The sequence below is a fragment of the Coffea arabica genome, chromosome 11c, assembly GCF_036785885.1.
Source record: "Coffea arabica cultivar ET-39 chromosome 11c, Coffea Arabica ET-39 HiFi, whole genome shotgun sequence".
Classification (NCBI taxonomy): Eukaryota; Viridiplantae; Streptophyta; class Magnoliopsida; order Gentianales; family Rubiaceae; genus Coffea; species Coffea arabica.
Genome location: NC_092330.1, coordinates 34,683,419 through 34,695,710, shown reverse-complemented (window position 1 = coordinate 34,695,710; position 12,292 = coordinate 34,683,419). Strand labels below are relative to the sequence as shown.

General features: G+C 37.3%; 2 protein-coding genes across 2 annotated transcripts; one reads left to right on the top strand and one right to left on the bottom strand.

Moving 5' to 3' along the window:
• Window positions 1-2,824: 2,824 nt before the first annotated feature.
• On the top strand, window positions 2,825-4,737 carry LOC113716085 (putative late blight resistance protein homolog R1B-16). The gene is made up of 4 exons (XM_027240385.1): window positions 2,825-3,522; window positions 3,582-3,726; window positions 3,834-4,261; window positions 4,392-4,737. Exons 1-4 carry the CDS (start codon window positions 2,825-2,827, stop codon window positions 4,735-4,737), a joined length of 1,617 nt encoding a protein of 538 aa, XP_027096186.1.
• Window positions 4,738-5,277: 540 nt separating this feature from the next.
• On the bottom strand, window positions 5,278-8,640 carry LOC113716820 (uncharacterized). Its single transcript, XM_027241303.2, has 5 exons — window positions 7,969-8,640; window positions 7,557-7,745; window positions 7,082-7,192; window positions 6,154-6,632; window positions 5,278-6,051 (listed from the first exon to the last, which is right to left on the bottom strand). Exons 1-5 carry the CDS (start codon window positions 8,459-8,461, stop codon window positions 5,440-5,442), a joined length of 1,884 nt encoding a protein of 627 aa, XP_027097104.1. The 5' UTR covers window positions 8,462-8,640; the 3' UTR covers window positions 5,278-5,439.
• Between the last annotated feature and the right edge of the window lie 3,652 nt (window positions 8,641-12,292).

Genomic DNA, 12,292 nt, shown 5'->3' with positions numbered 1-12,292 from the left:
GAGGCTGATCCCAAGACCTATGAAGAAGCAATGAACTCACAAGATGCTCCCTTTTGGAAGGAAGCTATTAATGATGAGATGGACTCAATCATGGGTAATAAAACCTGGAAATTAGTAGACTTACCACCTGGTTCAAAACCAATTGGTTGTAAGTGGATCTTCAAAAAGAAAATGAAGATCGACGGAACTATTGATAAGTTCAAGGCCAGGTTGGTTGCCAAAGGGTTCACACAAAAGTATGGTGTGGACTATTTTGACACATATTCACCAGTAGATAGAATTGCTACAATTAGAGTGCTACTTGCTATAGCTTCTATCCAAAATCTAGTCATTCACCAAATGGATGTTAAAACAGCATTCTTGAATGGTGATTTGGATGAAGAAGTATATATGGAGCAACTCGAAGGGTTTGTGATGCCTGGTCAAGAGCATAAGGTGTGTAAACTTATAAAGTCTTTATATGGACTAAAACAAGCACCGAAGCAATGGCATCAGAAATTTGACCAAGTTATTCTTGCTAGTGGATTCAAAATAAATGAATCTGATAAATGTATTTATAGCAAGTTTGATGATGACAAATGTGTCATAATTTGTTTGTATGTTGATGACATGTTGATTTTTGGGACTAACTTGGAACAAGTTGAAGTCACAAAAACTTTGCTTTCAAGCAAATTTGACATGAAATACATGGGTGAGGCAGATGTCATTCTTGGCATGAGAATCTTCAAACATGATAATAATATAATGTTGTCTCAAACACATTATATTGAAAAGATTCTTAACAAATTCAATCAAAGTGATTGTATTCCAGCCTCAACACCATTGGATCCCAAAATAAATTTTGTGAAAAATGAGGGGGATCCAAAATCTCAAATGGAATATGCCAAGGTTATAGGGTGTTTAATGTATGCAACGACTTGTACTAGATCTGATATTGCATATGCAGTTGGTATATTGAGCAGATATACAAGCAACCCTAGTAGGTTACATTGGCAAGATGTAACCAGAATTTTAAAGTATTTAAAGGCCACTAAGGACTATGGTATATGTTATACCGGTTATCCTTCAGTTCTAGAAGGATTTTCAGATGCTAGTTGGATCACCAATAAAGATGATCACTCGTCGACAAGTGATTGGATCTTTATGCTTGGTGGAGGTGCAATTTCTTGGGGTTATAAGAAATAGACTTGTATCACCGATTCAACAATGGCAGCAGAGTTTGTAGCACTTGCTTCGGCCTGTAAAGAAGTTGAATGGCTACGTAATTTACTTTGTGATATACCATTGTGGTCAACACCTTTGTCGCCTATCTCAATCCATTGTAATAATGCAGCTACACTTGCTAAACCTTATAGTCAAGTGTATAATGGTAAATCAAGACATATCGGTTTGAGACATAGTTATGTCAAAGATTTGATTACAAATGGAGTCATATCAATTGACTTTGTGAGATCAAATGAAAATTTAAGTGATCCTTTGACAAAAGGATTATCAAGAAATTTGGTGTCAAAAACATCAAGGGGGATGGGTTTAAAGTCCAAAATTCTTGATCACTAATGGTGGAACCTCAATTCAACGCTAGATACAATGTCTAGTTTTGAATTCAATGAGTGAAAGTACACCATTCTAGTGGTTGGTGCACTATGTGAAGTTTAGACATCCCAATGTTGAATAGTGCATGTTATTCTCACCAGTGCAAATGTAAGGATGAGTCATTGGACTCTTAACGAATCTTAAAAGTGCTATCTATGGCGGGGGCACTAAGATGTCGCCTATATGAATGTTGGTTTTCGGCAAACCACAAAGTTAAGGACTTTACTTTGTAAACATTCATGAAATGATAGTGATACAAGGCCGTAAAATGTATCGTTGAAGAACTTATGGTTGTGCATTGCTCAGTGTGTGATGTGTTTATGAGGTTGGTCCAATGTCCAAGTGGTTCAAAGCTTGTCTACCATCTTGAAGGATTGATTTCAAAGAACCTTCACTAAGATAGTGGCTCAATCGAAAGACACCATTATTTATGCATATGAGTGTCAAATTACTTGGTGACCTTTTAGAAATCCATTTTCTAATTTTGAAAATGGCGGGGGATTGTTGGAAACTTTTCAAAATTTGTATGATGTACATACATGTAATTAATGTATATTCATTAATTTTTGGTACATGTATAGTATTGTAAATGTTTCTAAAATGTACATTCATTTATGAATGTATTCATGTATATGGGAATTATTGAATGAAAGGATAGATTCATGTTTTGGTCTAATGATCATGAGATGCATGAATTAAAGTGCATGAATGTGTACACAATAATTTGAATCTATTCATACAAGTGTTAAATGAGATCTTTTGTTTCCCAAACAATCTTCCTATATAAAGAGGTCAAGTAGAGAGTGGTTTGCTGCAGAAAATCACTTTCCTACTATCCTTACTCTCTCAAAAAGCACTCCTTAGTTCACAAAGGGTTTGTCTTGCTTTGTGCAAAAGTTTAAGACAAACAAAATTTCATCTTATCCTAAAGGATATTTGTCCAAGGTTATTGCACGTTATACCTGACAAATAAAGCCTAAAGGAAAGTGATATCTATCACGATTTGAAGCCAATTCTTGTTACAATATTTGCTAGTCCTTTACAATTTACCCAACACGGAATGGCAGGAATTGGTAAGACTACATTGGCTAATAAAGTGTATAATGATCCTGAAATTGTGTCTTACTTCCATATTCGGCCATGTTGTTGTGTTTCACAAGCATGCACGAAAAGAGACTTGTAGCTTGAAGTACTAGGACACATTATTGTGCTCACCGATAACATCCTCATGATGCCCAATGAAGATTTGGAATTGCTATTGTATCAGAACTTGAGGAGGAATCGTTATCTTGTCTTTATGGATGACATGTGGAATATTGAAGCATGGAATGAGTTGCAGAACCCTTTTCCAGATGACAGAAATGGAAGCAGAATTCTGATAACAAGTCGTCTCCATCATGTTGTTTCACAATTCACAGAAGAAGGTAGTCTTTTAAATCTTCGTCCACTATCAGAAAAAGAAAGCTGGGAATTACTAAAAAGGAAGGTATTCACAAAAGAAGGCTATCCAGAGGCATTAGTTGAAGTTGGGAAGGAAATTGCTAGAAATTGTCAAGGACTACCCCTTTCAGTTGTTGCCATATCTGGTCTCCTTAAAACAACAAACATGATATGCGACATGTGGAAAGCAATTTCTGAAAGCTTGAACTCACTCATAGTTAATGATCCACAAACGAGGTGCTTGGACATCCTGGAACTTAGTTACAATCATCTGCCTGATTATTTGAAAGCCTGTTTCCTATACTTTGGTGCATTTCAAGGAAACAAAGAGATCCCAGTTCAGAAATTGATGTGGCTGTGGATGGCTGAAGGGTTTATACAGGATAATGATCTTGCAAAGGACTACTTGAAAGATCTGATTGAAAGAAGCTTAATCATCTTTGCCAAAAGAAGATCAAATCGTGGAGTCAATGTCAAGTGCATGACACGGTACGCCCCTTGTGCTTGTTAAAAGCAAAACAAGAAAACTTTTTGTCTTTGATAACCAGTGATGATGAACCTTATGCTTCTTTTCATGATATTCTTGATTTTGAAGATTTTGACCCTTCAAATTCTGTGAAGCACGAGGAACATCGACTTTGCTTTTGTGTTAGTCGAAAATTGTTTTTCATGTCAATGCCTTCAGGCCCAAATGTCCGTTCTCTATTGTTTTCTGCAACCGCGGATATGGATCCAAGATGCCCTTATGATATTTCATTCATTTTGAGAAAGTTTAAACTTCTTCAAATATTGGATTTTAGCTGCGTCAACATGGTAATGCCTTCGTAGACGGAATCCAACTGCTGCTTCTGTTACGGTACTTAGCAGTTGCTGGTTATATGGACTCTGTTCCACCAACATTGGCCGACCTACAGAATTTGGAAACTTTCATTGTTAAGGGATTCAAAGGTAAAGTTCTGCTTCCAGATACCTTTTGGAGCATGACAAGGCTGAGGCATGTTCATATAGATAGTCATGCTAGCTTCACCTTCCAAAATGAAAAGGTTGGCAGCTCCTCACAATTGTCTAACTTGGTTTCTTTTTCAACTCCCTATCTTTCTTGTGGGGAGCATACAGAGGAAATCATCAGGAGGGTGCCTAATCTTAAAAAATTGAGTTGTGTCATTACAAAATCCGGGGATTATTCACAGAATAGCTCTGAATTTCCAAGATTGGAAGATCTAACTCAGTTGGAGTCACTTAAATACTGTACCGTGGTAGAGCTCTTAATCTGTTGAAGTTAGCTTTCCTTCTAGTCTTAAAAAGCTGTCAGTGTCACATTTCTGTTTGCGGTGGGATCACATTTCGGCAATTGGCAGATTGGAAAATCTTGAGGTTCTCAAATTAGTTTCAATAGTTTTTGAGGACACCACATGGGAGATGAGTGATGACGAGTTCCCTGAACTCAAATTCTTGAAATTAGACAATCTAAACATTGCTGAATGGATTGCCAGTGAAGATCACATGCCTAAACTTGAGCAGCTGGTGTTACAAAAATGTGAGAAGCTCAACGATGTTCCCATTGATTTTGTGGAGATATCTACCTTGCAGATGATTGAAGTGCAGCGCTGCGGTGACTCAGTTGAAAAATCAGTTATGAAAATTAAGGTGGAGGATAAACTTCGATTTGGAACTGATGATCTGAAGGTCCTTATCATTCACTAGATTGGAAATTCCATTTTCTTCTTTATCTTTGCACTTGCACTTCCAAGAAAGGAATCATAGAATTTCGCTTGATATATTTAGTCCCATTTACTGAAAATGTTTCATGAACATCAGAAACTTTTTGCAGCCAGCTGCTAGTTAAAATTTTGATATTTTAGTATTGAAACAGCCAAAAGGAGCTCTAAATTCTTCCTCTCCCACAATTTTCACAAAGTATACTGTTCTTTTTTGTTCTTTTCAGATCTAGAATTGCCATTGTCCTACCACTTGTCTGCTACAATTTCTGCTTAGTTATGTTGATTGCTAGGTTGAGTAAATGGTCAGTTTACAAATGACAGAACTACAGGCGTCATTACTTTGTGGTGGTGTGAGAGGAAACGACTAGAATGCACTATGCACAGTAGTTGAATGTTAAAAAGTAATTTGCTAGGCCTTGAAGAAGTTAGCTTCTGTAGAAGCTATGAACCTTTCATTGACAAAATTTTGCCTGGAAAAATTTCACCTACGCCAGGTCATAATAAATTATGTGCTGAGTATTGATTTGAGAAAAGGTCAACTAACAGGCTTTTCAGATTTCATTGTTTAAACAGTCTGAACGGATGACACCTAAATTAATACTGATGACAAGCAAAAGTTCTTCACAAACTTGCTCAGAACTTTTTCAGTCTACACGAAATTGACATGAATAAGCAAGGGCAGTGCTTAAGATTCTAGCCCTCTATAACAAAGGCAATAACGAATTAGGTAATACTTATAGTCGAATATCACATATGATGTTTCCATGAGCACAAGGGCTATCAGACCATAGATAAAGAAGAACACCACAAGGGGTGTGTAGTCGGTAATCACAACTTTCTGCACTATTAATGCTTGGCAACATGCTACGATTGTGAAGACCGCGGAGTAGAAGATGGAAATCATGTCCGTCACATAGTAGAAGGGCAGGGAAAGATAAAAATCCTCAGTTTCGAATCGCATAAAGATAATCACAAGCAGGGTCCCCATGGTGAACAGAGCGGAGAACAGCCCTCCAGCTAAGTAGAACATCAACAAGCCGAATTCCCAGTGCCGGTTGCTGAGAAAAATGGCCTCTCCAGTCTTTTGATCGAAACCTCCAGGTACAGTAAAAATTGCAGCAAAGTTTATGGTACCAATGAGGGTAGACACAATCAACACAGCGTTGGCCAATTCTCTCACAGTTCTCTCAGCATTTTCGCGTAGGCTTGCATGGTTCGTCTCGAATACTTGTCTTGCTGTCTTCCCATCAGAATTTTGTAGTTCCCAGAGATATGGATAAGAGTCATATTGAACCCGCTGTTGAGCCAAAGATCAATCATAAGTTGCTAATGGTCTGGAAAAGAAAATAAAACAATATACAACAGGCAATGCAATACTGGTATTAATTTAATTTGGCACCTTAAACCAGAGGACTGCCCACATCATTTGCTGAAAAACTCCAGGGGGAGTGCTGGGAGGGGATTCCAGGTGTGCTGCGAGATGTATAATGCTATTTCCTTCGTGATCAATAGCACTTAGCATCCTGTCCATGTTAGTACCACTAGTCATCAAGTAGTCGTACAAGAACCATTTTTTCTCCTCCACTGCAATTTGCAGTATATTCCTTCCTTTTCCATCGAAGGTATACAAAGCTTCAGGGTAGACACTGAGGATTTCCTGAACTACCTCAATGATGCCCAGTCTCGCTGCTTGTATTAGTGGATCTGGCATCCTATTTTTCTTATCTGATGATATCCCAAACTGGCTGCCTTCAAGATCTTTGTCCTCTGTATGCACATATTGGCTCCAATCTTCTCTTTTGATTAACCTTTCTGCAAGCATTAGTGCAACTGCATGGCTTTGCTTTGCATCATCAATTTCTTTAAGCCAAGGAAAACCTAGAGGGCAAATACATCAAATTGGATAAACCATTAATGAGTAACTCCATTAATGAGTACTTCGAGATCTATTACATGTCCTAGGCTTTTTGTTACTCTTAGCAACTATTATTTTGGCACAAATCTATTTGGTTCTTGAAAACAAACAGTTTATACATTTTTCTTACAACTTGCCGACAGATAAAAGATGTGTGAAGTAAAAGGAAATTGAAGAGAGCGTGCAGTCCAAGCTTAATACCACTTGAAAACTAAATTCTTACATTGTTTAGGCATGATAAAGAAACTAATTGGCTCAAAGGAAATAAGACGTTCTTGTAACTACTAAGGCAGGCTAGACAAGACTATGCTTCAACTCTCAAAAGAAGAATTTGGGAAAACAAAATTTTATCAACATACTCTATCATCACTAGCATGAGTGCATATGTAGTAGATGCAAGAAGATGCTTTACCCAAGATATAATTGACAGAAGAAGATCTGTCCAATTTATGAATGGAAGCTGAATTGCTTGGTTCTTCTGCACTGTTGACAGGTTGCGATTCCTTGTTCAAGACCGGAATACCTGCCAGCAACACAACGAACTCATAGTATCACTCTTTCAAAATTTTGAGGGCATCCTCAAAAAAACCAGCTGGCAGATAAAATGGTAGTTCAAATTGCTTCTCCATGGATCCCAAAACCATTAAACACTAAATTAGATGATTTTTAGCAAGGTCTCCAGGCTAAGCACAAATTCATGTCACCTGAACATACTACAAGAGGGGAATAATCATATGCTTGATAGGATCTGCATTAACTTCAAAACCATATCACATTCAGCCCAATGATTATTGTCAATTTGCCTAATCAGCTATGCGGGTAGAGTACTCAAGTACTTGAAAAGAACTATGTTGCAACTTCCATGTGGGTAACAATACAGCACTTACACCAATAGATTATAGCTCGGAGCATATGCACAGGAATGAGGGACTTCGTCCCAAGATCTCTGAGCGTGTAGGCAGAAACACTCCTGAAGGACTCTGGTTTTGCAGCCAAAAGATGTAAAGCAGTTTTTCCTTTTTCATTACGTTTGCCAGGAAGATCAGGATACGACTCCAATATGCCAATTGCCAAACCTGTTTGATACAATAGGGCGAAACATGTAGGAAGAAGTAAACTTGAAAAGGACTAACATTTAATGCAACAAAATCCCACATCATATTCCACTAGCACAGACTTAGAGACCAAAGATAAGATAGCATAATCTGATAAACTGAACAATCATAGAGTTCAAATTCAGCAACAAACTTGATTACTTTTGCAGAGACAATCAAAATTTTACTTGATAGAGAAGCTTACTGTAATATCCTCCAATTACAGCAGCATGAAGGATTGTGCATCCATCATTCCTCCTCATCATGCAATCACCGATGTACTTTTCCAGAAGTGAGAAAACTTCCTTTTTCCCACATGCAGCAGCCACAAAAAGAGGGGTTTCACCCAGTTTGTTTCTCTCATACGCTAAATCCTTTTCTGTCCTTAACATGATCTCCGCAACATCCTTGTGGCCATATCTTGCAGCTTCATGCAATGCAGTGTCGCCATTGACATTCTTTGCCTTCAGATTTTCACTGGTCACAAGACCATCCTGGAGAAGTAATCTGAAGGCATCCTCATTTCCGTAAATGGCCAGAAAATGGAGAACAGTATCACCAAATTTATCAAGTGGTTTCACACCTTCTTCCCTCCAGAAACTGCGAAAGGTTTCTTCTGATTGTTTTTTTCCCTGTAAGACTGCTCTATAAGCAGCAGATCGGTTGCCTCTATCCTCGTTGATTCTTGAGCTTGCCATTTTGGATAGCCACAGAAAAAAAAAAAAAATTCTTCAAGGTTCTTATGAGAGTGCTGTATCAAGTAAATCATCCATATATAGCATCAGAATTTCGTGTATGCGAAATGCCAAAGTGGTAATGTACCACTCAACAAAAGAAAAGCTTGGAGGAAATAACAAGCAAGGAATTGCTTTAGTGCTAAAGGTGGACATAAAAAAACTCTTAAAAGATTACCACCAACACTAAAATGATTACCACGATTTTAGAGAATCCTACAAAATGGTTTTAAATGGTTTAAAAGCTAGAACATTGGCCCCTCCAAAAAGTGATAAAGGATGCTCTTAGTCTCAGACCCCACCAATTACCAAGCCTCTGGTACGCTGACGCCTACTTTTACTGTATTGACCTTCAACCGCAAGGAAAGAACAATGCCAAGAATAAAGCTACCAGCTAAATTGTGCAAGCATAAAAGAATAAAAAGTTGTTTGGTGTCATTTGAACTTACCCTCGTAACACAGTCTATTTTTGTTGCATTTTTTACCCATTGACTAGCGGTCAACACTAATGATTGAGCAAAAAAGATATTGATGACTTCAAAATAATAATTAGTGGAAACAATATTGGAGAATATCCAATTATTGCTTGTTTCTCTCGGGAGTTTGTCGTACTCCTTGCAAATGGAATCCAATCACTTGAGAAAATCACGTGCTCTTGAAATATATTCTATAATTTATCTTAATTATTAATTCTTACCAAATATTTAATTAATTGCAAAGAATGAATGTAGTTCATACTATTTAATCAATATGTGTCAAAGATAAAATTATGATCCTATATTTAAAAGGCCTTTTTTTGTGATCCACCAACATTTTCAAAATTATAACAGGTAGGTTCAAAATTTCAAACTCATCCACTTTTTGCTTGAGAAAGTTTGCATAAGTATCATGTTTTGTAAAATTGTGGAATAAAAGTAAGGATACGTATGTTTTCATTTTTTTTCAACAAAAGGAAGAGGCGGTGCATGCAAGATCTTATTGAGAAAATAGAACAAAAACTAGAAGAAGTATATTTGATATTGGTATAATATGTCTAGCATGCGAGTGACAACGAAAGCGCGATGCGCATCTGAGGATTACTTTTGCAGTATGTTCTTTATGAAGCCGGCCCAAAAAATCAATTGAGAGGCCCTTTGCAAAGGTAGCCCATCAATAAGCATGCAATGAATAAGTATGAACAGGTGTGCATGTTTTGCTAATCCAACTGCAAATGATCATAAACAATTCGTGGGCCGCTGTACAATCTTGCTGCCAAACTGCCATCCCCACATCTGATATCGCTTCCAATTACTTCTTTCCCTGCAAGCCCGTCTAGAATTCAGTTGTCTCATCATCAAAACCGTTGCAATTTTTTTTCCCAAAGACGGGGCTGCCTCTCTTATATTCTTGATGAAACTGCACCCGAAACTCCTCCTACTACTACTATGGTTGCCATAGAAGAACTAAAGGCTAGGTTGCACTATGCAGATTGCAGAGTAGAACGTTGAAGTGATTTGCTAGGCTTTGAAGTTTCTTACTTTTCTAGAGGCTACGAACCTTTCGTTGACAAAATTTGGTGCCCGGAAAAATTCCATGCACAACAAGCCGTAGTCAAGTATGGCCAATACTCCATAACTTAGTATTGAAAAATGAACATTGATTTGAGAAAAGGTCAATTCAAAGGCTTTTCAGTTTTTATTATTAAACAGTCAGAATCGTTCACTCTTTTTTTTAAAAGTAAATTACTATGAACCCTTTTTCATTTTGCATATTGCCACATGACAATCATGAATTTATGCTTTCATGTAAAGTGAAAATGGATGAAAAACACCTCTAATTAGTGCATTTTATAAACGCGTGTGATAAAATTAGAATATTCACTTCATTCCTCACAATTTTGCATATATCTACATGATTTTTCTATGACCTTATGCAAAGCGATTAGACCCATATTCTCTTTTATCCTTAAGTAAGGTAATGTTGACATGTCAACTGACGATATTAGATATATTTATTTCCATTAAATATCCACTTTACATAAAGTCACAGGAAAATATTTGAATATTTTAAAATTTTAGGGGGTCATGAAATAATGTACAAAACCACTAGTGATTTATCCTTTTTATTTGCTTCTATTTTGCAGCTGACTTTACATTAAACTTGATGCAAGTTAATCTATAAAAAGGAGCTGAGCTTTCTTGTTTACTTTTTTTTCTTGTAAAATTCTTTAAAGAAAGTGATTCTTGAACACAATGGCGGAGCTATATACATTTGAGGGTGGGCAATTGCCCTCCCTCAAATGTTTAAAATTCTTTTTTATACCTTAAAATTATTATCCGTTGCATTTTAACCTTATTATAGTTTAATAATTTGCACCCCTTCAAATTACAAAACTTGTATATTGCAGCCCACCCTCAAATAAAATGAAAAGGGTACTTACTAAATTTAAATTAATCAAATTTCATATATAATAAGAAATAAATGAAGTAAAATCCAAAAAAATAAGAAAGAAGGTAATACATGTGTAAAAAGTCAAATAATACCATATTAGATTGAGAGTATCTAATCCCAACCTTTCCTTGAAGGTGTGTTTGGTCTCTTTGAACAAGAAGAGAGGAATCCCTAGCCGTTTCTTTTGAAGTTGAACTCGGTAGTTTCATGGCAGATTCGCCACCAACTGGTGGTCGTCCTCATGATCAGCAAGCCTCCAGATGGATGAAATCCTTTGTAGACATTGTTTCTTCCAAGGGGAGTTTATCTTCAATTCCACATTTTGGACAACAGTCATTTTTTAAGGGGGAACCAGCTCTTGATATATTCTGCCGGGAGTTATTGGTGCTAAGTAAACTCTTTGAACGTGCTTTGATTGGGCGGTTCTCAATGGGATGCCCTAACATGGGGTACATTAGGAAATTTGTCGTTGCACTGGGTTTAAAGGGAGATTGTCCGGTTGGTTTGCTAGACGAAAAGCATGTTTTGTTTCGGCCTTTTGTGGAGAAGGGCTACACCAGATTGTGGGTACATGGAACTTGGTATGTTATCAATAAGCCAGTGACTATAACTAAATGGTCTCTAGACTTTAGATTGAATAGTGATTCATCAATTGCTTCGGTGTGGATTAATATGCTAGGATTACCTATGCCATTGTTCAACAAGTTGTATTTACACAAGATTATTGCATTACTCGGTCGGCCACTTCAGGTTGATGCATCCACATTGGACTTGAAATGTCCCTCCATAGCATGCATTCTTGTGGAGATAGATGTGGCAAAGAATCCAATCAAACGTATTTGGATTGGAAAGCCTAATGACCGGTTTTGGCAGCCGATCACCTATGAGAAGTGGCTTGAATTTTATGGGTTTTGTAATCGGTTAGGTTACACAGAGCAGGCATGCTTCAAGCAATATCCATGGTTGAAACCGGAATATGTGATATAGAAAAATGATAAACCTATTGTCACCCAATACTATGTCCCTCGGATCTTGTCCAAAGGCCAACAGGCTTGTTTGCAAGGTCAGTAATCTGGTAGGGATGGCCGGGAGAAACAAGGAAATACTGGGGATGACAAGATATCTGAAGGCAAAAGGAATACTGGAGCCATTATGTAAGATATGAGCATGTAGTTGATTCAATCTTTCACAAATTGCGCATGTGATCAGGTGGCAGAAGACTGTTTAATCCTGGTAAATGAACCTAGTGTAGGAAAGGAGAATCAATTGAGGTTATGCGAGGGACTGTTGTTTGACACGGAATGTATTCCGACAAAAGCTAATTCTTTTGGTCTATTGGCTTCCCTAAATGATGTTGAACCCGAG